The 23,735-nt window shown below is 50.3% G+C and overlaps 1 protein-coding gene across 2 annotated transcripts in view; it reads left to right on the forward strand.

Annotated features, from left to right (window-relative positions):
• Nucleotides 1–23,227, forward strand: part of plod1a (procollagen-lysine, 2-oxoglutarate 5-dioxygenase 1a) — a 43,368-nt gene extending 20,141 nt beyond the window's left edge. The window contains exons 11-20 of one of the 2 annotated variants that reach the window (XM_085967148.1): nt 1,081–1,185; nt 3,381–3,506; nt 5,298–5,439; nt 5,704–5,817; nt 6,981–7,046; nt 7,746–7,850; nt 7,963–8,109; nt 15,207–15,332; nt 15,586–15,711; nt 20,535–23,227. In XM_085967148.1, the coding sequence (XP_085823274.1) occupies nt 1,081–1,185; nt 3,381–3,506; nt 5,298–5,439; nt 5,704–5,817; nt 6,981–7,046; nt 7,746–7,850; nt 7,963–8,109; nt 15,207–15,332; nt 15,586–15,711; nt 20,535–20,690 (1,213 nt within the window). In that variant the 3' untranslated portion in view covers nt 20,691–23,227. The remainder of the gene's footprint in view (nt 1–1,080; nt 1,186–3,380; nt 3,507–5,297; nt 5,440–5,703; nt 5,818–6,980; nt 7,047–7,745; nt 7,851–7,962; nt 8,110–15,206; nt 15,333–15,585; nt 15,712–20,534) is intronic. The other variant, XM_085967149.1, reaches the window with a different exon arrangement.
• The last annotated feature ends 508 nt before the right edge of the window (nt 23,228–23,735 follow it).

The raw sequence follows: 23,735 nt of genomic DNA on the forward strand, positions 1-23,735 counted from the left end.
AGTCAGAAGGTCATGGGTTCAAATGCCACTCCAGAGATTTGCCCCCATAATCCAGGCTGACACGCCCAGTGTAGTACTGAGAGAGCGCTGCACTGTCGGAACGTCTGTACTGGGGGAGTGCTGCACTGTCTGAGGTGTTGTCTTTTGGATGAGACGTTAAACCAAGCCCCCGTCTACCCTCTCGGGTGGATGTAAAAGATCCTATAGCACTATTTCCAAGAGCAAGGTTGTTCGCCCAGGTGACCTGGCCAATATTTGTCCCTTAACCAACATCACTAAAACAGATTATCTGCTCATTATCTCATTGCTGTTTGTGGGACCTTGCTGTGCGCAAATTGCCTGCCACGTTTCCTACATTACAACAGTGACTACACTTCAAAAAGTACTTCATTGGCTGTAAAGCACTTTGGGATGTCTTGAGGTCATGAAAGGCGCTATATAAATGAAAGTCTGTCTTTCTTTATGGGGCAAGTATTGGCCTGACTGTACACAGGGAAGTGAGAGTGTGTATATTTAGTTGGTGTCTTTGATAGTTTCTTTTACTGATTTCCTCCCATCTGTGTGTGTTAGTGGTTTGTGTGCATGCAAGTGTGTGTACTTGTATGGTGGCATTATTGTATGTGTGTATATATGTGTTTGTATCTTTTATGTGTGTATGCATGCAGAAATACGCATCGATGTTCTGTGTGTGTCTGTGTGTATACACGTGTGTCCAATTCTGGCCTCTTGTGCATCCCCCACTCCCTTCGCCCCACCATTGGTGGCCGTGCCGTCAGCTGTCTAAGCCCTAAGCTCTCGAATTCCCTTCCTAAACCTCTCTAACTCTCTCTCTCCTCCTTTTAAGATGCTCCTTAAAACCTACCTCTTTGACCAAGCCTTTGGTCACCTGTCCTAATATCGCCTCTTTTGGTTCGTTGTCAAATTTTGTTTGATAACGCTCCTGTGAAGCGCCTTGGGACATTTTACTACGTTCGTGGCGCTATATAAATGCAAGTTGTTGTTGTCGATGGTGTGAATTGGAATTGCTGTTTGTCAAGCCTGTAATATAATTTTCTGTTATTATCGAACTGTCTCCCTCAGTGACCTGTGCCGACAGGATGTGACATGTGATCACTACTTCAGTGTTGATATTGAAGTCGTACTGCAGAATCGTGACATCCTGAAACTCCTCATTGAACAGAACAGGTCAGAACGAATGCTTCACACCCAGTCCTTTGTCGGTTGCTCTCCGGTTGATTTCAGTTTGGGTAGGACAGGTGAACTAAAACTAAATAAAGCAAGAACATCAAGTGGACACTGAGCGGCCTGGTTCCAGCTCCTCTCTCAGGTGTAATTGAAAACCGCACCTTTGTAGGAAATCATCAGGAATCCCGTTTATCGTGTTCAAAATCTGTGTCGATGCAAACTGTCAGCTGCTGGCATGGTCTGTGGTCCCTTGTACACAAACACATCAACAGCACCTGATTCGTCAACTAGACCGGGTGTCACTGAGTGAAGGGGCGTTTCCCTTATCTCACTGTTGAAATGTTCTTATTCATTTACATAGAATTTACAGCACAGAAACAGGCCATTTGGTCCAACTGGTCTATGCCGGTGTTTATGCTCCACTCTACTTCATCTCACCCTGTCAGCATATCCTTCTATTCCTTTCTCCCTCGTGTACTTATCTATCCTCCTCTTAAATGTATCTGTGCTATTCGGGAGTGTTCCCCTCTGGATTGCCAGGCTACATCCAAGAAATCTGATCTGTTCCCAGATTTCCCCCTCCATGCCACCGCTGAATGGAAATGCATTAAACAGCTCAGTAATAACTCTCCGGATACCAACCGAAGCCTATAAATCCCACGCATGGAATGAATGGTTGGTGTGCCACACAACAACAATGACCCTTTCCTCAAGTTACAGACGAGAAAGATGCTTCCTCTATTTTCCTGATCATTCCTATAAGCAGAATAGCTCCAAACTGGCAACCATGTACTGTATTTCAGGCTAAAATATAAATTAAATTTATTGTTTAACAGTAACATACAGAAGCAAAATAAATCTGCAGCGTAAGAATAATACTATAATGTTTAACAATACTTTAAACCGTTTTCTGGAACCAAACTAACAAAATGGTTTAAATTCTCAGAGCCATTTTCAGATTCTTGAAACTGAGGTTTTTGATACAAACCTTTGCCTCCCCCGCATTCTGTCTCAGCAACGTTTTATGGAAATATGGTCAGAACATGTGAACTAAAAATAAGGTGAAAAGCTTCAGTAAATTCAGGTACAAAAATATAATCAAAAAGGTTACTGGAATGTTAGGCCTTCTAACTAGAAGGCTGTAATATAAAGGAGAGGAAGTTTTGCTACAATTATACAAATCCCTGGTTGGACTACACCTGGAGCACTGTGTACAGTTCGGGGCACCACACCTTAGAAAGGATATATTGGTCTTGGAAGGAGAGCAGCGCAGGTTCGCCAGAATGTTACCAGGGCTCCAAGGGTTAAATTATGAGGCGAGATTATATAAACTGGTCTTGTATTCCGTGGAATATAGAAGGTGAAGGGGGGATTGAATGAGGTTTTTAGGATTTTGAAAGGAATTGACAGGGTAGAGAGAGAGAAACTTTTTCCACCGGTGGGGGAGTCTGGGACAAGGAGACGTGCCGTAAGTTAGGAAACACATCTTCACACAGAGGGTGGTGGAAGTGTTGAACTCTCTCCCACAAAAAGCAGCAGATGCGAGCTCAATTAATCATTTTCAATCTGAAATTGATAGATTTTTGCTATTAAGGGATATGGAGCCAAGGCGGGTAGATGGAGTTAGGATACAGATCAGCCATGACCTCACTGAATGGCGTAATAGACTCGAGGGACTGAATGGCCTCCTCCGATTCCTATGTTCCTAAATATACCTGGTCCAGGCAGCTTCTCACACCTCAGAATAGGCTGATTTGAAGAAACCCAAACTCTCTTGTGAACAACCTTGGCGATTGATAATTATTTCTATTGTCCAGGTGGATGGGAGATGGTGAGAAACGTCCTTATAGAGGGCTATAATATTAATGGGTTAATGGGAAGCATCCTTATAGAGGCCTCTAAGATACTCAGTGGAACAGAAGTGGATAACCTTGACACTGTGTCAAGTTGAACCAGGACTGAAGGACTAGGATTGGTGTTTGCTGCTATAACATGGGCTACAGCTAAACCAGATAAAAAGGGTAAGAATAGATGTAAAACCACAGCACATTCGGTTTAAAAGTAGAATTGGAATTGGGACCCACATTCCTTCAGATGCAGGACTTTATTTGTAGTAATCACTGAGGAATTGTAAAGGTTGTTCTGATTGCGGGAAGTGTATAATTGATTGTCATTAACGATCTCGGTCTTTGCAGATCGATACTGGCGCCTCTGACCAGTCGCCACAAGAAGCTGTGGTCTAACTTCTGGGGGGCACTGAGTGCTGATGGATATTATGCCCGGTCAGAGGATTATGTGGATATTGTTCAGGGACAGAGAATGTGAGTATCAACTTTTCAACCCTCTTGTGCTCAGAAATTTCCCATTCTCACATATTGTGCCTTTTGTCAATCAACCCTCGAATAGTCCAAAGTACCTCAATACACTGAAAAGCCCTGTGTCTCCTCTCCCTACATGTCTTTATGGTAGCAGCACTATTTACTTTCTGTGATTGTATTTTTGGGCAACATTTTGTTCTCGTGAGATGAAAGATGCTGATGACTAGAACCTATTGCACATCGTGCCCTCCTGGGTCATACAGACCCTGACTCAGGGTAACTCTCTCTACTCTGTCCGACCCACGTGCCTTTATCAAACCGACTACACGAGTGGAATGTTTGCAGCATGAGTCTCCTTTGGGGCTTATTGTGAACAAGATTGTCAGTTTGCTGCCAATTACTCCCAAACCTGTGGGCAGCTCGTGCTGTGGATCCATCCCACTTACAGCCGGATTGGATCCACTCCAAACTCACTCTTCATTGGACCCTTACAGCTGGATTGAATCCATTCGAAACTCGCTCCTCATTGGACTATTACAGCTGGATTGGATCCATTCCAAACTTGCTCCTCATTGGACCATTACAGCGGGATTGGATCCACTCCAAACTCGCTCCTCGTTGGACCATTATAGCTGGTGAAGGAAGATTCTCTTCCCATGATTCTGGGCTGGATTTTAACCCAAGTCCCAGAGGTGGACGGAGATGTTTGGACTGTTCCTGCGGAAGCATGGCAGATGCAATATAATGTGGATAAATGTGAGGTTATCCACTTTGGTGTCAAAAACAGGAAGGCAGATTATTATCTGAATGGCAGTAGATTGGGAGAAGGGGAAGTGCAACGAGACCTGGGTGTCCTTGTACACCAGTCGCTGAAGGTAAGCATGCAGGTGCAGCAGGCGGTTAAGAAGGCAAATGGTATGTTGGCCTTCATAGCGAGAGGGTTTGAGTAGAGGAACAAGGATGTCTTGCTCCAGTTGTACAGGGCCTTGGTGAGACCACACCTTGAGTATTGTGTGCAGTTTTGGTCACCTTATCTGAGGAAGGATGTTCTTGCCATGGAAGGAGTTCAGCGAAGATTCACCAGGCTGATACCTGGGATGGCAGGAATGACATATGAGGAGAGATTGGGTCGATTGGGCTTGTACTCGCTGGAGTTTAGAAGAATGAGAGGGGATCTCATTGAAACTTATAAAATTCTGACAGGACTGGATAGACTAGATGCAGGAAGGATGTTCCCGATGGTGGGGGAGTCCAGAACCAGGGGTCACAGTCTAAGGATAAGGGGTAAGCCATTTAGGACAGAAATGAGGAGGAATTTCTTCACCCAGAGAGTGGTGAACCTGTGGAATTCTCTACCACAGAAGGCAGTTGAGGCCAAGTCATTAAATATATTCAAGAAGGAGTTGGATATATTTCTTAAGGCTGAAGGGATCAAGGGGTATGGGGAGAAAGCAGGGACAGGGCACTGAATTTGGATGATCAGCCATGATCGCATTGAATGGCGGAGCAGCCTCGAGGGGCCGAATGGCCTGCTCCTATCTTCTATGTTCCTATGGTGGTTTCACTGGTCCTCTGGGGTGAGGAAATAGGGCAGTTTTCCCAGTGGGACAATGCTGATCCCATTTGCAGCACAACCATTGTTTATAGAAGCTCCGGGCAGGTCGGAGGGCACCAGACAGGAGCTGATGTTGAGACTCGTGTACTACTTCTCAGTAAGGACAGTGAGCTGGGAAATGTGCCGAGGTTTTAAATTGTTGCCGTTTTCTGAGATTAATGTGCTCTGTTTCTGTGCAGTGGTCTCTGGAATGTTCCGTACATCTCCACCGTGTACCTGATCCAAGGCACTCTGCTGCGGTCAGTCCTGATCGAGAAAGATCTCTACCACTTCAGCAAGCTGGACGCAGACATGGCTTTCTGTCACAACATCAGGGATCAGGTGAGAGTGTAGCTTCCCCCAGGATCGAGAATTTCCCCAGGATCAAGCGATTCGCCAGAGAGTTTCCTTGGGGGATTCGCCGGGGGATGGAGAATCTCCCCAGGTTCTAGCGATTCGCCAGAGAGTTTCCCCCGGATTAAGAATTTCCTCAAGGATGGAGAGTCTGTGTGTGGGAAATGCTGATGGATCCTCTCTTTGCTTGGCAGGGATTAGATGTCTTGGTGTCCCCGAGTGTCAGGATTAATCCGCTCTTTGTCTCTGCAGGGAATCTTCATGTACATCACCAACAGGCATGAGTTTGGACGCATTCTCTCTGTGGCGAACTGCCATACCGATCACCTCCACAATGACCTGTGGCAGGTCTCTGAAAACCCACAGGTACATTAACGGGGGAGCCGGTGGGAGACGGACCGTGGACCCTGAGGCAGGGCGATGGGATGGGCTAATTAACGTAGTGGGTGATGCAGCATGAAGCGTGGGACTGAGCCCTACAGGCCTGGGACTCTCGGCCTGAGTCTCGGGACTCTCGGCCTGGGTCTCAGGGCTCCAGTCGGGTCGAGCATTGAGTGAAGCGGGGCACTGAAGTATGGAGCAGCCCCCGGCGTGACTCACGGCCTCTGGGAGAGCAGGGGCAAAGAGGGAGAAGCAATATATTTCAGTGCATTGTTTATATATTTGTGCTATGATTGTGTAATTTCCTTTTAAAAAAATACCAATTAAAATCTAATTTAATCAAAAATAATATTGACCTAAAAATCAGGATCAGCTCCCTCCCTCAGTTTATTTTATTGATACGTGGCTGATAGTTCAGGGCAGATGTGCTGAGGGACCAGCTGCTCACCTCTGACAGACAGACTAAGGGCGGTGAAACGTCGGGAGAAGGAGCAAGGAGCAGGGTCACGGGAAGGCACAGTGTCCCATTCAGCAGGGTCACGGGAAGGCACGGCGTCCCATTCAGCAGGGTCACGGGAAGGCACGGCGTCCCATTCAGCAGGGTCACGGGAAGGCACGGCGTCCCATTCAGCAGGGTCACGGGAAGGCACGGCGTCCCATTCAGCAGGGTCACGGGAAGGCACGGCGTCCCATTCAGCAGGGTCACGGGAAGGCACGGCGTCCCATTCAGCAGGGTCACGGGAAGGCACGGCGCCCCATTCAGCAGGGTCACAGGAAGGCACGGCGTCCCATTCAGCAGGGTCACGGGAAGGCACGGCATCCCATTCAGCAGGGTCACGGGAAGGCACGGCGTCCCATTCAGCAGGGTCACGGGAAGGCACGGCGCCCCATTCAGCAGGGTCACAGGAAGGCACGGCGTCCCATTCAGCAGGGTCACGGGAAGGCACGGCGTCCCATTCAGCAGGGTCACGGGAAGGCACAGCGTCCCATTCAGCAGGGTCACGGGAAGGCACGGCGTCCCATTCAGCAGGGTCACGGGAAGGCATAGTGTCCCATTCAGCAGGGTCACGGGAAGGCACGGCGTCCCATTCAGCAGGGTCACAGGAAGGCTCGGCATCCCATTCATTCTCCTTTATGCTACATTGCAGGATTGGCAGGAGAAGTACATTCATCAGAACTGGAGCTCAATCATGGAAAACAAGATCCTCCTACAGGTAAGCGAGTGAGGGTCTGGACCAGTGAGGGACCGGGCCAGTGAGGGACCAGCACCCTGGACTGTGGGCTCTTTCTGATCCAGCCTGCCACAGAAGCTGATCAGTGAAGCTGCTGTAAATTGGGGGTGTCCTTGGGGGGGAGGGGGGGACGGGAAACTGGTGCAACGAGAACCACTTTCAGCCCCAGCTCTCTGCTGAATGCTGCCCTCTGCTATCAGCACTGAGATCAGCAATTGGATCCGGCAGCCCACAGCTAACCCTTGGTGTTGCAGCACACTTAGAGGCCTTGTAGTTTTAAAAATTGAGTGTGATGGTCGTGTGTGATGGTAGCGTGTAATGCTCATGTGTCACAGTAGTGTCTAATGGCAGTGTGTGACGGTAAAAGCTGTGCACCGCTGGGTGTGCACTCCAGCAGTGAAGTGTTGGTCTGGTGAGGGTAGTTGTGTAGCTCTGCACATGACAGCTATAAGTGCTGCTGAGCTGCAAAATTCCATATTGTTCTGGATTGTTACAAATGACAGATTTGGGATAATCCAGCTGCATGGACACTGATCGACACAGTCCAGCTGTGCACTGCGCGCGATGGTGCAGGACAGGACTGATTGACAAGCGAGCGGGCTGCTCGACAGGTGACCAGCCGCACGGTACAGATCCCAAGCAGTCCAAACACATTTGCCTCATGTTGGTATTGTTTTACAGCCTTGTCCGGATGTTTACTGGTTCCCTATTTTCACTGAACGAGCCTGTGACGACATTGTTGAGGAGATGGAACATTTTGGACAATGGTCAACTGGAGACAATCGGGTGAGAGCGCCAGGGATCCAGGGTCAGGTGGCGCTGTGGAATCGCGATTCACTGCCGCGCATCTGAGCACAGCTCCTAAATGTTCGAAACATTTTCTCCATCTCTGTCCCAGGACAAACGTATTCAGGGCGGATATGAAAGTGTGCCAACAATCGACATTCACATGAATCAGATCGGGTATGAGAAAGAATGGCAGAGGTTTTTAAGAGAATACATTGCACCTTTAACAGAGAAGATCTACCCAGGCTACTACACCAAGGTCAGTCCTGCTGTCCAGTTCTGCGTGCTCTAGTCCACGCTGTGATTCCTCCCGCGGCGCTGGGGTAACACGACCGCCAGCATTAACATCCACTCACATCCAGTGGCAGCGGGACATTTGGTCCCCTTTAATCACACCCAGAGATTCGCAGTGTTACAGGAACATCAGTCGCCAGGTCGAGATGGAGTCTGGTTTCTCTGCCATTAAAATCAGGGAGGAGCGCCGAGGTCTGGGAGGGTTGTAGGGCTGGTGGAGATTACAGAGATAGGGAGAGGCCATGGAGGAATTTGAAAACAAGGATGAGAATTTTAAAATCAAGGGATTGCTTAACCAGGAGCCAATGTAGGTCAGCGAGCACAGGAGTGATCCGGACTTGGTGGGATTTAAGACACAGGCAGCAGAGTTTTGGATGAGTTGAAGTTTATGAAGGGAGGAGGATGGGAGGCCGGCCAGGACAGAATTGGAATAGTCAAGTTTAGAGGTAACAAAGGCATGGATGGAGGTTTCAGCAGCGGATGAACTGAGGCAGGGGCGGAGACAGACGATGTTAGGGAGGTGGAAGTAAGCGATCTTGGTGATGGAGCAGATCTGGGGTCAGAAGCTCAGTTCAGGGTCAAATAGGAAGCCATGGTTGCAAATGGTCTTGTTCAGCCTCAGATAGTGGCCAGGGAGAGAGATGGAGTTGGTGGCTAGGGAGCAGAGTTTGTGGTGGGGACCGAAGACAATGACTTCAGTCTTCCCAATATTTAGTTGGAGGAAATTTCTGCTCATCCAGTACATGATGTCGGACAAGCAGAGTGACAAATCAGAGACAGTGGAGGGGTTGAGAGAGGTGGTGGTGAAATAGAGCTGGGTCTCGTCAGCGTACGTGTGGAATCTGATGTTGTGTTTTCGGATGATGTCACCAAGAGGCAGCATATAGATGAGAAATAAGAGGGTGTGGGAGACTACAGTCTCCCGCGTAAAGAAATAGGCAACATAGCGAGCTACAAGAAATAGGTCTTTACTCCAACTCTCACAATACAGTACTCAATTCGTAAAGCCCGCGAGCCTGTGATGACTCACGGATTGGTCACCTGCTGGAACCTGATTGGTTTTCCTTCTCTCAGCAGCAGGCAAGTCTGAACATGCCTTATTCCTCTCAGCTTGCAACTGTCTTGCGGGGGGAGGGGAATACAGCAGTTAAAAGGGGATTATACAGGTTTATCTACATACACACAGTGTTTCCCCAATGTGGCAACGCCACATACGCCCCCCCAGAATCCTCGTTAACTGTAAAAGTCAGTCTCTGCGGAGGTTTGACCAAACGGCCGTAGCGACTGTAATAGCCATCTGGCGTGTGAGGAGGGCTGTCTGGGAGGTCGGCCGGTTGGTTCATCGGCTGGTCTGGCGGCTGGTCTGCCGGCGAAGGTGGGGCGGCGGCCGGGAAGTAAGGTTCTGGCGTGTCTTGGTCCTCTTGTGGGGCCGCCGCCAACGCGGGAAGTCTGCCCCGCCGTGGGGGAAGAGCCGGACGAAACGGGAAGCTGAGGTCCAGGTGCGCCAGTTTGCGGCGGTCTACTGAAACAAGGTCCGGCTTCCCGCCGACGTCGATAAGAAAAGCTTTGTCCCCCGTCTCCAATACTGAGAAGGGGCCGGTGTATGGTGCCTGCAGCGGGCCTCTGTGCGCGTCCCGGCGCACGAAGACGAACTCCGCATGTCGTAAGTCCCGAGGCACGTAGGACGGCTGCGGGCCGTGTTGCGAAGTGGGCACTGGACGGAATTGCTGGGCCGCGTCCTGGTGCAGGGAAAGCTGTCTGGCGGCTGACCACGGCTCCATTGTCAGGGGGAGGAAGTCGCCTGGTACTCTGAGCGGTTGGCCGTAGACCATCTCGGCCGCGGAGGCGCGGAGGTCCTCTTTGGGCGCGGTGCGCAATCCCAGGAGGACCCAGGGTAGTTTGTCGATCCAGCTGGTGTCGGCCAGGCTGGCGCGGAGGGAGGCTTTCAAGGAACGATGAAAGCGCTCGCAGAGCCCGTTGGCCTGCGGGTGGTAGGCTGTTGTCCTGTGCAACTTGGTGCCGAGGCCGGCGGTGATGGTATTCCACAAGTGGGAGGTGAACTGGGGGCCTCTGTCCGAGGATATGTCGGTCGGCACGCCGAACCAGGCCACCCATGTCGAGACGAATGCTCGCGCGACGTCGGTCGTGGTGGTGGAGGCGAGGGGAACCGCCTCGGGCCGTCTGGTGGTGCGGTCGACGATCGTGAGCAGGTGTGTGAAACCGTGCGACGGCGGCAAGGGGCCTACCAGATCGACGTGGACGTGGTCGAAACGCCTCTCGGGCACCGGGAAACACTCCAATGGCGCCTTGGTGTGCTGCTGGACCTTAGCGCGCTGACACGCCACGCATGTGTTGGTCCAGTCTCTCACATCCTTGTGGAGTCCAGGCCAGACGAACTTGGCGGACATGAGTTTCTGAGACGCACGCATCCCTGGATGTGAGAGGCCGTGGATGATGTCGAAAACTCGCTTGCGCCAGGCGGATGGGACGACCGGCCTAGGCGAGGGGACTGAGACGTCGCACAGGAGGGTTGTGCCAGCTGCGTGGAAGTGGATGTCGGCCAGAGTGAGGCTGGTGGTTGACGTCCTGAGGGCCTGGATCTCCGCGTCGGCGGCCTGGTCTCTCGCCATGCTGGCGTAGTCGACGCCCAGGTGCACTGCGTGGAGCGAGGGTCTTGAGAGGCAGTCGGCCACCAAATTGTCCTTGCCGGCGACATGGCGGATGTCCGTGGTGAACTCCGAGATGAAGTTGAGTTGGCGCTGTTGGCGCGCGGACCAGGGTTCGGTTACTTTGGCCATGGCGAAAGTGAGCGGCTTGTGGTCCGCGAATGCGGTGAACGGCCGGCCTTCCAGGAGGAAACGGAAGTGCCGGATTGCCAGGAACAGGGCCAGGAGCTCTCTGTCGAAAGTGCTGTAGGCCTGCTCGTTCTTGCGTAGCTGTCGGCTGAAAAATGCCAGTGGCTGCCACGCGCCTTCGACCCACTGTTGCTGGACAGCGCCGACGGCGTAATCTGAGGCGTCCGTGGTGAGGGCGGTCTTGGCGCCCGGGATGGGGTGGGCCAGTAGTGTGGCGTTGGCCAAGGCGCTTTTGGTCTGGTGGAAGGCTGTCGCCATCTCGCTGGACCAGGTGAGTTGCTCTTTGCCCGTTTTGCCCCTGGTGGCTTCATAGAGGGGGCGCATGAGTGAGGCGGCCTTGGGCACGAAACGGTGATAGAAATTGACCATCCCCAAAAATTCCTGCAGCGCCTTGACTGAGGTGGGCTGGGGAAAGTCCGCCACCGCCTGCACCTTGGAAGGTAGGGGAATGGCTCCCCTTGGCGAGATTCTGTGGCCGAGAAAGTCAATTTGGGCTGCTCCGAACTGGCATTTGGCCGGGTTGACGATTAGCCCGTGTTGGCTGAGGCGCTGGAAAAGAGAGCGCAAATGCGCGATGTACTCGGCCTTGCTGGTGCTGGCCACGAGGATATCGTCCAGATAGACGAACAGGAAGCTCAGGTCCCGTAGGACGGAATCCATGAGCCGTTGGAAGGCCTGTGCGGCGTTCTTGAGCCCGAAGGGCATGCGCAGGAACTCGAACAGTCCGAAGGGGGTGATGACCGCCGTCTTCTGGACGTCTGCGTGGTGGACGGGGACCTGATGGTAGCCGCGAATCAGGTCGACCTTGGAAAAGACGGACTTTCCTGCTAGGTGTGCCGAGAAGTCTTGGATGTGCGGAATGGGGTATCTATCGGGCGTGGTGGCGTCGTTGAGCCGTCTGTAGTCGCCGCAGGGGCGCCAGCCACCGCCCGGCTTGGGCACAATGTGGAGGGGGGACGACCAGGGGCTGTTCGAGCGGCGGATGATGCCCAGTTTCTCCATCGTGGCGAATTCTTCCTTGGCCACCGCCATCTTGGCTGGGTCCAGGCGTCTGGCTCGGGCGAACACTGGTGGTCCCGTAGTGGCGATGTGGTGCTCGACACCATGCTTGGCTGCCGCGGCTGAGAAGGTCGGTTGTGTGAGCCTCGGGAAATCTGCGAGTAGGCGGGCATAGTCGTCATCCGCCGGGGCAGAGCAGGACCCGACGAGGGCCGGGCAGTTGCTCTGCTGGCAGGCCAGTGAAGCGAAAGTTGCTGCGTCGATCAGGCGCCTGTCGCGGACGTCGACCAGGAGTCCGTGGGCGCAAAGAAAATCGGCGCCCAGCAAGGGATGTGCCACCGAGGCCGTCACGAAATCCCACGTAAATCGCTGGCCGTTGAAACAAACCTCGGCCCGTCGCGTTCCAAAAGTAGCGATGGCTGCGCCATTTGCCGCCACGAGGGGTGGGCTGCTGCAGCCTGCCTGGATGTCGAGCTGGGAGGCAGGAATTATGCTGCATTGGGCTCCGGTGTCGCAAAGGAATCTGCGCCCTGAAAGGGAGTCGGTTATGTACAGTTTACCTGCGGTGCCGATGGCCATCGTGGCGGTGGGGGTGCGGTCGAGCAGGCCTAGACAGCGGCGCGGGGCTGGCGCATTGGGCCGGGCGGCCATCTTGGTTTGATCGAAAGAGCAGGGTGCTCTGCAGCGTTGGGCCTTGTGGCCGAAACGCGCGTGGTAGTAGCATAGTTCTGCGGCCTGGCGTGGCGGCGCGCGCTCGGTGGTGTCGGGGAGCCTCGCGGCTGCACAGCCGAGTTGGGCGACAGCGAAGACTTTGTCCGCGGCGGCTGCCAGTTGTACGCAGTCCGTGATCGGGGACCCCGCGAGGGCAGTCTGTACATGCTGAGGAAGCAGGCTGAGGAAAAGGGCCCGAAACAAGAAGCACTGCGGTTCAGAGCCCAGGAGCGCAAGCATCCGGCTCATCAACTGGGTCGGGGTAGAGTCGCCGAGGCCTGGTAGTGAAAGAAGCCTACGGGCCCTCTCCTCCCCGGACAGGCCGTAAGCCTGCAGCAAGCGGCCCTTAATGGTTGAGTACTTGCCGGTCTGTGGTGGGTTCCCCAGCAGGTCGAGAACTTCGGCGGCGGTGGAGCTTGCTGGTGCTGAGACTACGTGGAGGTACCTTTCTTCATCGTCTTGAACCCTGCGAAGGGTGAATTGGGCCTCCGTGTGCGCGAACCAAGCTGGTGCTTGGTGTTCCCAGAAGGTGGGGAGCTTCAAGGACGCGGCGCCGGCCGACATCGGGCTGCTGCTGGTTGCCGTCGGGTCGATGCTGGCCTCTGTAGGGCTACGTGAGTCGGGGGCTTCGGCCGCCGACATTCGGGGTCACCAATGTGGGAGACTACAGTCTCCCGCGTAAAGAAATAGGCAACACAGCGAGCTACAAGAAATAGGTCTTTACTCCAACTCTCACAATACAGTACTCAATTCGTAAAGCCCGCGAGCCTGTGATGACTCACGGATTGGTCACCTGCTGGAACCTGATTGGTTTTCCTTCTCTCAGCAGCAGGCAAGTCTGAACATGCCTTATTCCTCTCAGCTTGCAACTGTCTTGCGGGGGGAGGGGAATACAGCAGTTAAAAGGGGATTATACAGGTTAATCTACATACACACAGTGTTTCCCCAATGTGGCGACGCCACAAGGGGGCCAAGGAGGGATAAAACAGTTTTTGTGAAGCTGATCGACAGGTAATGCTGACCGGTGACATGTGTTCATTGACTGTACTGAAGGGACTGCCCCCGTGTTTTAAACATGGTGACTGTAACTTTGAATAAATAATGCGTGACGGGCAGCTTGTTCCTGCAAAGACCAGAGAGACTTCCTGTTGATTATCCCTGGGGGTTTGGCAACCGAGAGAATGAGTTGGAGAATAAAGAGAATGAAATGTGTTGAATCTATTTAAAGCAGTTCCTAGTCTGTTCCTTAACAGCGCCAAACAGTGTTTGCTTGTAAAAATGTGACTAATGGAGTCACTGACACCCAGTGAAAATGTTTCGGTTTCAGAGTCTAATTCTCCACATCAGGCAGTGTGGACACAGACTTGGACCCCGAGGTCCGAGCTTGAAGTAAAACTTGTCGCAGCAAACCTTCCCCTGGGTCAGGGATACCAGCTCTGGTTGGTTGTGTTCCTGGAGGTTTGATCATATGACCTCTGGACACCAACAGCCCCACCTGGTCAAACAGCCTTTTCCCATCTCTGTAATTTTATAACTAATAAACAAAAGTTTTCAAGGAAAATGGGAAAAAAACATTTTTTAATGCCCCTGTGATTTTTCTCCCGGGTTTCTCATAGCAGATCAAGAGATTATACTCTTCAATCGCCAGGAGTACACGGTCAGCCAGAGAGTGTCTGGGAATCCCTTCCCCTCCACCCCCCCCCCCCCCCCAACACTCAGTGACCGGGAATCCCTTCCCCTCCCCCCCCCCCCACACTCAGTGACTGGGAATCCCTTCCCCTCCACCCCCCCCACACTCAGTGACCGGGAATCCCTTCCCCTCCCCCCCCCCCCCCACACTCAGTGACCGGGAATCCCTTCCCCTCCCCCACACACACAGTGTGTCTGGGAATCCCTTCCCCTCCCCCCACACACACTGTGACCGGGAATCCCTTCCCCTCCCCCACACACACACAGACTGTGACCGGGAATCCCTTCCCCTCCCCCCCACACACACACTGTGACCGGGAATCCCTTCCCCACAGTGAGTGACTGGGGCTCCTGCTCCTGCTCCTTGCCCCGTGTCCCCTGATGGCAGGTGTGTGTGAATCGGCTGAGGTCAGGATCGGACTCTGCTCTGATGCCGCCACAGTTGAATAGCCTGCCAACATTCTCTGCGCAGGGTCAGGTATGGAATATGGCCCTTTGCATGTGGTAGCAGAAGCGGCAGTATCTGGAACTGAGTGCAAGAGGCAGTGAGGAGAAAGAAACCGTGAAAATACTGTAATAGAGAAAAAACTCTGTCAGACCATTTTAGTTTAGTAATAAACAGAATTATTACATCAATAAACTAGTGATTAGGGCCACAAACCAATAGGAACAGGGACTAAAATGAACATCTAAAAGACTCTTTAAAGCCTGTTATAAAATGATTATAAACTGTAATAACCGATGACTGTTATCACCATGGTTACTAATACTGGTTTTGTTTCTTCCATGTTAAACTTCTGCCTCCCAGGCCCACTCGTTTCTGAACTTTGTAGTGAGATACAAACCTGAGGAGCAGCCCTCGCTCGAACCCCACCATGATGCCTCAACCTTCACTATTAACATAGCTCTAAACAGGGCAGGAATTGATTATGAGGTAAAACTGGTTCAGTCTCGCTGGAATACAGCAGGAGGATTTGCCTGGGATGAAGGAGAAACCAGAAGCCTAGGTGCTGCTGTAATGAAGGAGAGGCATAAAAAGGTTGTCATGACAATGGAGGTAGCTGAGGCCTAGGTGCAGTCACGGCCTAGGGACGCAGGGCTTTGTAAGGCGGGATTTGGTTCTCCCTACCTAATGTCTGTAATGGATGCTGCATGGTATTGCTTCACGCCCGTCTTCTTTCTTGCAGGCGCTCTTTGACCTGGCCTTTGTAGTTAGATATAAACCTGATGAACAGCCATCTTTAATGCCACACCACGATGCTTCCACTTTTACTTTAAACATTGCACTCAACAAGGTTGGAGTTGACTACCAGGTAAGTCTGGTGCTTGGGGACGGGCCGGTCCGGTCCGGTCTGGTTCACTCTCTACTTGAGTAAGGAGCGGGTTTCATGGGCTGTTCTACGGAATCCTGCACTGGGAATCGACGCATGGCTCTGATATTTACACCGACCTTTACTGAGTGGTTCTCCGCAAAGCCCTTAGAGTTTGGTAAATCAATTCTTCCTCTTTGTTCTGGTCTTGCATGTTTGACTTTCTGAAGATGTGTTTGAGCTGCGGAATGTTCCAGACTCAGCGGGTGCATGGTCCTTCTAATCATTAACGGTCAGATTGACGTTTGAATAGTCCAACTAATGACGGTCTTTAATGCTGTGGGGAAGGTAAGGATGTGTCAGGACTCTGGTTTAGCCCAGCTGAGGGATTTCTGCCGATAATCCGTTAGTTTCACCGTGCTGTTGCTAGCTGGATGTTGCTGGATTTTCACGGCTGGATTTATGTATTTATTTACAATAAGATTTGTGATACTCTCTGGCAGGACAGTCTGAGTCCCAACTCCTGATACCAGTTGTGATTTTTGGTGTTGTGTTGAGCTGATCCCGGGATGTCTCCTCACACTGGGTGCAGGCTCTGTCTGTGTTACTGACCCCAGTATCTGCGACTTGTTTATGTGCAACATTTGATTTAGTTGCGAGATTTCCCGGTTAGTCTAAAAACAAAACTCCTTGTCCATCCGACTCGGCCCTTTTCACTCACTCCTGTGGTTTCCTCAGTCACCGTTCACAGCAAGAGTCCAGACAGACTGAAGGCCCCTGAGGACTAAAACTAATAAAATATGTATTCCTGATTTTCACTCCAATATTAACTGTTGCTGTTTAACTCGATTGTTAAGGATTCAATTTGTGCCTTTCAGACAAGATCGCAAAACACCTCATCCTGTCTGTCAGTATGTCTCTATCTGTCTGTCAGTCTGTCTCTATCTGTCTGTCTGTCTCTCTGTCAGTCTGTCTCTCTGTCTGTCAGTCTGTCTCTATCTCTCTGTCGCTGTCTGTCAGTCTGTCTCTGTCTGTCAGTCTGTCTCTCTGTCTGTCTCTGTCAGTCTGTGTGCTTTAACCTGTCTGTCTCACTGTTTATCCTGCCACCTTTATTGAGGGGATTATTATGGACAGACATTAGGAGCCCCCACCCCCCACTTCGGGAAATGAAGATTGAGACTGAGGATTAAAAAAAATTGTAAAAGCAAAAACCCCTGAGGTTCACTTTTTACAATGAAGTCCCAGTTTGTGAACCAGAAACCAATTCTAAGTTGAAGGATAGCTGTCCCAGTTTAATGCCTGTACTCCATCTCACTCAGGAGATTGCCGATCTGCTTTATAATTTATCTGATATTTATTTATCAGTTTGCTCAGTGAAAGCGACCTCTCAAGGAGAATGTTAATTTATGGTTTTTAATAGTTGCCAATATCTCGGATGTGAAGAGGCAGGAACGGGTTGAGTTCACGCGATTGGGTGTTGCTGTGTTGGGGTGTTTATAGTGTGGGGCCCACATTCCGAGTCTGCTTGACCCCTCCACCACTTATCTTCACCACAGGTGGGTGGGAAATGGTGTCACTGGCCACTCATCAGACAGTCCTGGGACCAGACGGAACATCTCCTTTCTCTGACATCAGCTGATTCACCTTTAGTGGAAACTGTGAACCCTCGGAGTGGATCAAGTGCGCTGCCTCAGGTTTACAGCACTGTTACTGCAAACAACTTGGGCAGCACCCAGTGCCAAGCCCCCAGCGCCAAGCCCCCAGCGCCCCATTCCCAGCCCCCAGTACACAGTACTCCAAGCCCATTCCCCAGACCTCAGCACCCAGTGCCCCACGCCCAGTGCCAAACCCCAAGAGCCCAGCTGTCCTGTGTGTGTTGTGGAGAGGATGTAATATCAGAGCCATCTTTACAGTCAGGTCTCTGTTTGTGTTGAATGTTAAATGTTACTTTTTTATCCTTTTATTTTGTGATTAAATGTATTGAGATGCCCAAATATACATTTTCCCAGGCTGCCCTGATAGCTGAGACTTTATCCAGTCAGTAACAGAGACACAACAACCAGAAAGGGTCCAATTTTGTTTCAGGTCTGTGTGGAGTTAGCTGACAGCACTGAGTGTGTGTCTGTATAATAGGACTGAGTGTGTGTGTGTGTGTGACAGGATTGAGCGTCGCAACACTGGCTGTGTGTATAACAGGACTGTGTCCCAGCACTGAGTGTATGTATAACAGGACTGTGTCCCAGCACTGAGTGTATGTATAACAGGACTGTGTCCCAGCACTGAGTGTATGTATAACAAGACTGTGTCCCAGCACTGAGTGTATGTATAACAGGACTGTGTCCCAGCACTGAGTGTATGTATAACAGGACTGTGTCCCAGCACTGAGTGTATGTATAACAGGACTGTGTCCCAGCACTGAGTGTATGTATAACAGGACTGTGTCCCAGCACTGAGTGTATGTATAACAGCACTGTGTCCCAGCACTGAGTGTATGTATAACAGCACTGTGTCCCAGCACTGGCTGTGTGTATAACAGGACTGTGTCCCAGCACTGAGTGTATGTATAACAGCACTGTGTCTCAGCACTGAGTGTATGTATAACAGGACTGTATCCCAGCACTGGCTGTGTGTATAACAGGACTGTGTCCCAGCACTGGCTCTGTGTATAACAGGACTGTGTCCCAGCACTGGCTGTGTGTATAGCAGGACTGTGTCTCAGCACTGAGTGTATGTATAACAGGACTGTGTCCCAGCACTGGCTGTGTGTATAACAGGACTGTGTCCCAGCACTGAGTGTATGTATAACAGCACTGTGTCTCAGCACTGAGTGTATGTATAACAGGACTGTGTCCCAGCACTGGCTGTGTGTATAACAGGACTGTGTCCCAGCACTGGCTGTGTGTATAACAGGACTGTGTCCCAGCACTGGCTGTGTGTATAACAGGACTGTGTCTCAGCACTGAGTGTATGTATAACAGGACTGTGTCCCAGCACTGGCTGTGTGTATAACAGGACTGTGTCCCAGCACTGAGTGTATGTATAACAGGACTGTGTCCCAGCACTGGCTGTGTGTATAACAGGACTGTGTCCCAGCACTGAGTGTATATATAACAGCAGTGTGTCCCAGCACTGAGTGTATGTATAACAGGACTGTGTCCCAGCACTGAGTGTATATATAACAGCACTGTGTCCCAGCACTGAGTGTATATATAACAGCACTGTGTCCCAGCACTGAGTGTATGTATAACAGCACTGTGTCCCAGCACTGAGTGTATGTATAACAGGACTGTGTCCCAGCACTGAGTGTATGTATAACAGCACTGTGTCCCAGCACTGGCTGTGTGTATAACAGGACTGTGTCCCAGCACTGGCTGTGTGTATAACAGGACTGTGTCCCAGCACTGAGTTAACAGACAGAAAACAAAGAGTAGGAATAAACGGGTCTTTTTCAGGATGGCAGGCTGTGACTAGTGGGGTACCGCAAGGATTGGTGCTTGGGCCCCAGCTATTCACAATCTATATCAATGATTTGGATGAGGGGACTAAATGTAACATTTCCAAATTTGCTGATGATACAAAGCTAGGTGGCAGTGTCAGTTGCGAAGAGGATGTGAAGAGGCTTCAAGAGGATCTCGACAGGCTCAGTGAGTGGGCGAGAACATGGCAGATGGAATATAATGTGGATAAATGTGAAGTTATCCACTTTGGTAGAAAAAACAGAAAGGCAGAGTATTTCCTAAATGGTGAAAGATTGGGGAATGCAGATGCTCAAAGGGACCTGGGTGTCCTTGTACATGAGTCACTGAAAGTGAATGTGCAGCAAGCCATTAGGAAGGCAAATGGTATGCTGGCCTTCATTACAAGAGGATTTGAGTACAGGAGTAAAGAAGTCTTACTCCAATTATATAGGGCCTTGGTGAGACCACTAGAGTACTGTGTACAATTTTGGTCTCCTTACCTAAGGAAGGATATACTTGCCATAGAGGGAGTGCAACAAAGGTTCACGAGATAGATTCCTGGGATGGCAGGACTATCGTATGAGAAGAGATTCAGTAAACTAGGCCTTAAATTCAGAAGAATGAGAGGGGATCACATTAAAGCATACAAAATTATTACAGGGCTTGATAGGATGGATGCTAAGATAATATTTCCCTTGGTTGGGGAGTCTAGAACCAGGGGCCACAGCCTCAAGATAAAGGGTAGGCCATTCAGGACTGAGATGAGAAGAAATTTCTTCACACAGAGGGTGGTGAATCTTTGGAATTCTCTTCCCAAGAAGGCTGTGGAGGCTCAGTCATTAGGTATATTCAAAACAGAAGTTGATAGATTTCTGACTAGTAAGGGCATCAAGGGATATGGCGATAGGACCAGTGAATGGAGTTGAGGCAGAAGATCAGCCATGATCTCATTGAATGGCGGAGCAGGCTCGAAGGGCCGAATGGCCTACTCCAGCTCCTATTTCTTATGTATGTATATCCGAACTGAGTGTCCCAGGACTGACATGTATATATAACAGGACTGTGTGCCCCAGCACCGACTGTGTGTATAACAGAACTGAGTGTCCCAGCACTGAGTGTATGTATAAAAGAACTGAGTGTGTGTGTGTGTGTGACAGGACTGACTGCCCCAGCACTGACTGACTGTGTATATAACAGCAGTGAACACTGTTACATTTCTTGTTCTGTTTCAGTATCCTGTCTACACACAGTGTGCTTTAAATTATTAGACACCCAGTCTCCGCGAGATTGGGTCATTGTATGTTTAGCTTTTGCTCCGATGTAGCAGACCGTTGCTGTTTAAGCTGAAGGTTGTTCTGTCTCTTGCAGGGAGGTGGCTGCAGGTTCATCAGGTATAACTGTTCCATCAAGGCTCCTCGGAAGGGCTGGGCCCTCATGCATCCGGGGCGACTGACCCATTACCACGAGGGTCTTCCAACCACCAGCGGCACACGATACATTGCCGTCTCTTTTATTGACCCTTAATTAAAATGCTTAGCATTTGAGTGCAGCAGCGGAAGCTGTTACAGGCTGTCTGTCCTTCCCCAGAATATTGCAGCAGGGATGCCCCCAAGTTCCTGCTCTGTATATAATGGTTCATAGAATTCTCTTAAGTGCTTAGTACAAAGGGATAGTTACAGCAAGTGTTTTTGTCAGTTGTGAAAGTTAGTATGAGAGTAACCAAATCCCAACCAGACCGTATGTAACCCTCAAATTCTAGAGATACAGGACTGCCCTATCCCATAATAACCAGACCGTATGTAACCTGCAGATTCTAGGGTACAGGACTGCCCTATCCCATAATAACCAGACTGTATGTAACCTACAGATTCTAGGGTACAGGACTTCCCATCCCATAATAACCAGACTGTATGTAACCCACCGATTCTAGAGATACAAGATTGCCCCCATCCCATAATAACCAGACCATATGTAACCCACAGATTCTAGAGATACAGGACTGCCCCATCCCATAATAACCAGACTGTATGTAACCCGGGGACCCTGGAGGTACACGGCTACCCCATCCCATTTTGGTTTGAGTTGGCCGGATGCAGTAGTTTCGGGAGTAAATCTGGCTCTGTTCAAGCCCCGGGTTTCGATCCCCAGTCTGTGCTGCCGGCCCATTGCAGCCAGGGTGACGGGGGCTCCGTGTCCTGTGCCAGGGCTAATCCCACTGGACGTGTGCATGTGTGGACTGTGGCTCAGGACAGGTTGGGCTCAGCTGTGATGGTTCAATTACCTGCCAACACTCTCACTCGCACACCTGTGGAGCAGAACCCCTCGAAATGACAGTCCCTCGGGAGAGGAGGTGAGGAAAAGATGGGAAAAGCAAACAAAAAGTTTCAGTCATCGAGGTTTGCAGGAAGGGATAGGGAGGGGATCTGGCTGCGAATCACTCTCCCTGCAATTAACTGGTTGTGAGGATTTTAGAATTTGAGCCAAGCTGTTAACCAGGGAATCGGGAAAAACCTCTTCACACAAAGGAGAATGTGTGAGAATGCAGAAACACTGCCCCATGGGGCCACTGATGCAAAGGGTTTAAAAGGGAGCGAGTTACTTGGCAAATGAAGGTTAGGAACATATGAACAGGAGGAGGCCATTCAGCCCCTCGAGCCTAGTCCACCATTCAGTGAGATCATGGCTGACCTGCAACCTAACTCCATATATCCCGCCTTTGACCCATATCCCTTTATACCTTTGGTTAACAAAAAGTTATCAATCTCTGATTTAAAATTAACAATTGATCAAGCATCAATTGCCGTTTGCGGAAGAGAGTTCCAAACTTCTACCACCCTGTGTGTGTAGAAGTGTTTCCTAATTTCACTCCTGAAAGGTCTGGCTCTAATTTTTAGACATGCCCCCTAATCCTAGAATCCCCAACCAGTGGAAATAGTTTCTCTCTCTCTACCCTATCTGTTCTAACATCTTGAAAACTTTGATCAGATCACCCCTTAACTTTCTAGAAGGGATGTGAAGAAAGGGCATGGAATTGGCAGAGGTGGCTCCTCCTGTCTCTATGAATTGTCAAACACCCTGCTAACTATCCCTCACTAGAAGCTGGTGGTATTCACTGCCTGTGGATCAAACCTGTGAACTGTCGCTCAGCATTAATACAGTTTGAGAATACATCGAGCATTTCACACATTTGCACCTCCTTGTTTTTGCCAGTTGATCTCCAGCCTTTGTGCCGTTTATTGCAGTCAGAGACTCACTAACAGTCATCGCTCTTTTTGGAGTTTTATTCCCAACATCTCCCATCATAAAAGCCAAAGTTACTTTCTCTCAGAGCAGGGGGCGAGTGTTGAAAACAGCGTTACAGACTCCTCATGTCTCACAGAAATGTCAAAAGCATCACTCTGCTGCGCTTACAGCTCCAGTGTTCATACAATAAACACACAGTCTGACTGTAGTATTAGCAGTGCTGGGAATGCGATAAATGGGGGTTGGACGAGCAGGGAGAATCGTGGCCCCATCAGAAAACCGACAAGTTTAGAGGAGTAGGAGTGGATTGGGTGGGGGAACGGTGACAGACCAGGGTTACTCTTGGGATTCATAAGAACAACGTCAAGTCTCTGAGGGTCAGTAGGGTTAAAGACCCCATCCCTATCCCTGCCCCGTCCCAACTCCTGTGGCCAGTTTTCAGCACTTTGTTTTTAAGGTTATTTTTCAGTCCCTACTGTTTTCTAGTTTGCATTCGCAAAGCAGCGTCCCAGCCCAGATCTGGGGTAAGGTTGACAAACATAGGCAACGTATTTTGATGAGCCATGCATCTCGCTGCCAGCTCTGGTGGAGGATAGGGTCATGTGGCCTCAGCAGATAGCTCAAACTGGCCGTGTGCTGAAACTCGCACACTGGATGGTCAGGAGTTACAGAAATCCCATAAAGTCCGGTCGGAGATGGAAGGTCCTCTACGGGAAGATGTACAGAGGGAAAACAGATGGAAAGGAAGATTCGAGAGCATGTGGAGTTCCTGATCCTCTTATTCATATTGTGTCAAAATAAAATCTTTTAGGATTAAACATTTTCTGTGGTTTTTGCTGGTACAGTACTTGTGTCCTTTAGATTGGAAAATTGCACATATCAAATCAAATCAAATCAACTTTTATTGTCATTGTAGTGCACAAGTGCAGTACAACGAAATGTAGGCTTGCGGCTCCCGAGAGTGTACATTTGGATTAAGACATTTAAACATTCAACATACATTTGGCTTGTAGTATATTAACATAAATATAACCATAATAAAGTGCATTGGCAGATGTGCAGGCTTTAGAGTTTATTTGTGGAGTTCAGTAGGATGACAGCCCTGGGAAAGAAGCTGTTCATAAATCTGGTCGTACGGGTGCGAATGCATCTGTAGCATCTCCCAGATGGCAGGAGGGCGAACAGACTGTGGCTGGGGTGGGTAGGGTCTTTGATGATGGACCGTGACCTCCGTAGACAGCGTTTCTGGTATATGTGCTCTATGGTCGGTAGCCGGGTGCCGGTAATGCGTTGGGCAGTTTTGACTACCCGCTGCAGGGCTTTCCG

The sequence above is a fragment of the Somniosus microcephalus genome, chromosome 25 (genome assembly GCF_052327205.1).
Source record: "Somniosus microcephalus isolate GS21.2 chromosome 25, FLI_Smic_1.0, whole genome shotgun sequence".
NCBI lineage: Eukaryota > Metazoa > Chordata > Chondrichthyes > Squaliformes > Somniosidae > Somniosus > Somniosus microcephalus.